The 2,615-nt window shown below is 41.8% G+C and overlaps 1 protein-coding gene across 1 annotated transcript; it reads right to left on the minus strand.

Annotated features, from left to right (window-relative positions):
* Positions 1–452: 452 nt before the first annotated feature.
* Positions 453–2,082, minus strand: LOC121572727 (glycoprotein hormone alpha-2-like). Its single transcript, XM_041884749.1, has 3 exons — positions 1,962–2,082; positions 736–920; positions 453–557 (listed from the first exon to the last, which is right to left on the minus strand). Exons 1-3 carry the CDS (start codon positions 2,080–2,082, stop codon positions 453–455), a joined length of 411 nt encoding a protein of 136 aa, XP_041740683.1.
* Positions 2,083–2,615: the final 533 nt, after the last annotated feature.

Consider the following 2,615-nt stretch of genomic DNA (forward strand, 5'->3'; position numbering starts at 1 on the left):
TAGTGGTTTAACTGGCAGTCAGTGCCTACGGATACATCCCAAATGGCACCCTATTCCCTTTGTAGTGCACTACTTCTGACCAAAGCGCTATGGACCCTGATCAAAAGTTGTGCACTACATAGGGAATAGGGTGTAACTCATACAGGGTCACAAACTGTCTTCTCCTGTCTTAAACCAATGTTTAAACCAACAATTCTTAAATAAAGCAACGTTATAAAAAGTTTTTCTCAAGTCATGCACACACGCCATTCTCTCTCTCTCTCTCTCTCTCTCTCTCTCTCTCTCTCTCTCTCTCTCTCTCTCTCTCTCTCTCTCTCTCTCTCACACACCCTCTCACACCCTCTCACACATATACAGTACATTTGATTGACAGATTGCTCTACTTGGGACTCCTTCTTATCCCAGTCCTCATGTTACAGTTTGTTGCGTGTTCCCACGGCGACAGTGGCGTCTCAGTAGCGTGACTTGCGACACATGTCGCAGTGACAGGCCCGCGCCGTCAGGATCTCAATGTCGTCATGGTGACGAGCGCGAGGGCAGTCCAGACTAACTTTGATCTTAGGGGAATGAATACAATTGTAAAATTGTATTTTATATCACATTTCAGACATGTCAAGTGACCATGTTCCAACCAAATAGGTAATCAGGATGACATACCCTTACCCTACGTATGTGTGTGTGCATGCATGCGTGTTTGTGCGTGTGTGTGTGTCTGTCTGTCTGAGTATACTCTACCTTTGCGTCCTTGCTGATGGTACAACATCTTGATGCTGAGGTGATGTTGTGAGTGAAGTTAGATGCCACCAGGACAGAGTAGCGCGAGGGAAAGGCACTGGACTCACAGTACCCAACACATGCATACACAACATGGGTTCCCTTACATGTCCCACGCCGGTCACTACGGATGGTCACGTTAAACGCTGCAGGAGAGTAAAGGAGGAGAGAGGGATTAGTGTGAATGGATGGAGATGTGGTGTGGGACATTTTGTGTGTGTGTGTGTGTGTGTGTGTGTGTGTGTGTGTGTGTGTGTGTGTGTGTGTGTGTGTGTGTGCGTGCGTGCGTGCGTGCGTTAAGTGATTAACCAACATTTCTTTTATTTTTCGTAAAAAAATAAATAATTGACCAACATCAGTTCAATTATTTGAATTCCATTTTGTTCTGTTTTTTTCCTGTGAGCTCAATGCGCACATTGCACAGATTTTCTAGAGATAAATCAGATCCAGCCGGAACTGTGCGACATAGTAGGGAGTTGTTGTTTCCAACAGGCCAATATTCTACATAGTTTAGCATATAAAATGTGGTAATTAACTACAATGACCATAATCCGTTGCATATCTACTTGTCCGGTCTGTGTTTCTTTTATGCCTGCTATGGTAGAGACAGAAGAATGCGCGATAGTGAGGGGATGTAGAAATCAGCAGTTGCTTGGTGAAGTATCCCTACCTGAAAATACATGATCTAAGTGATTGATAGTTGGTATTCAGCAGTCATAAAAGTATGCCTTATTTACTTTGAAGATCTGCGAAATAGTGATTTTATCAGACAGCATAAGCAGCAGCTCTATAGAGATGAAATGATGTCCTGGAATGAAATAATAAAGTCATCAAATAAAACAAATGTAATATACACAACAACGGAAATATTTTATTAAAGTAAAGTAATTGAATAAATGATGGTTTATAAGTGATAAGCAGTAATGGGCAGTCACTACCATCATGGGACTTTTATTAATTGTTTTATTCTGTGTTGTTACAGCATTCATTCCTGATTATTTTTTAATAATCGAACCGAAACCTAACCGACCTCAAAAAGCACTAATCGCTCAGCATGAGTGTGTGTATCTGTACTGTACAGTATGTGTGTTTGTGTGTATCTGTACATTATGTGTGTGTGTGTGTGTGTGAGTATATCTGTATATTCTATGTGTGTATCTGTATATGTCTGTGTGTGTTAGACTGACGGTATAGATGGCAGCCAGGTCCTGTGCTGAGCCCCTTGTAGCTGAAGCTGAATGGAGACAGCAGCAGCAGGGTCAGCAGCAGCATTAGCACACAGAGGTTAGAGGGCACACACTGAGGCATGATGACAAAGGACAGTGGCCTGCAAGGGACAAATAGAACGAACAGAGAGAAGGATTAATATAAGTAATATTAACAATTAACTCTCATGATAAACATGAGACACAGAGACATGCTGAGAGAGGACAGTGGCCTGCAAAGGACAAACAGAACAAACAGAGTTAAGGATTAGGCAGGTAACTATAGACGTTTTACATTTACAATTTAAAATGAATTCAATCCTGCTGGTGCCCTACTCACAAAACTGAGTGACTTTTACAGAGAAAATAATGTCATTTTTTTCTGTCAAACTATTTTCTCCATTGCAATCTTATCAAGTATGGTCAGTTTTAACATAATTTTTCAGAGGGGAAAACTCAGGTGATTCCTCTGTGTTCAGGTGTCTGTCTGTACAACTGACAGATGTGTAAGTGGATAAAGACAATGATGCCTTTATTGTCAGCCCCACCCATCACCCTTAAGGTAGACATACATAACACTCACACACCTCCTACACACACACTCTTCTGCAGCTAAAGCTACGATGGCTATAGCCC

This window comes from Coregonus clupeaformis, chromosome 8 (genome assembly GCF_020615455.1).
Source record: "Coregonus clupeaformis isolate EN_2021a chromosome 8, ASM2061545v1, whole genome shotgun sequence".
NCBI lineage: Eukaryota > Metazoa > Chordata > Actinopteri > Salmoniformes > Salmonidae > Coregonus > Coregonus clupeaformis.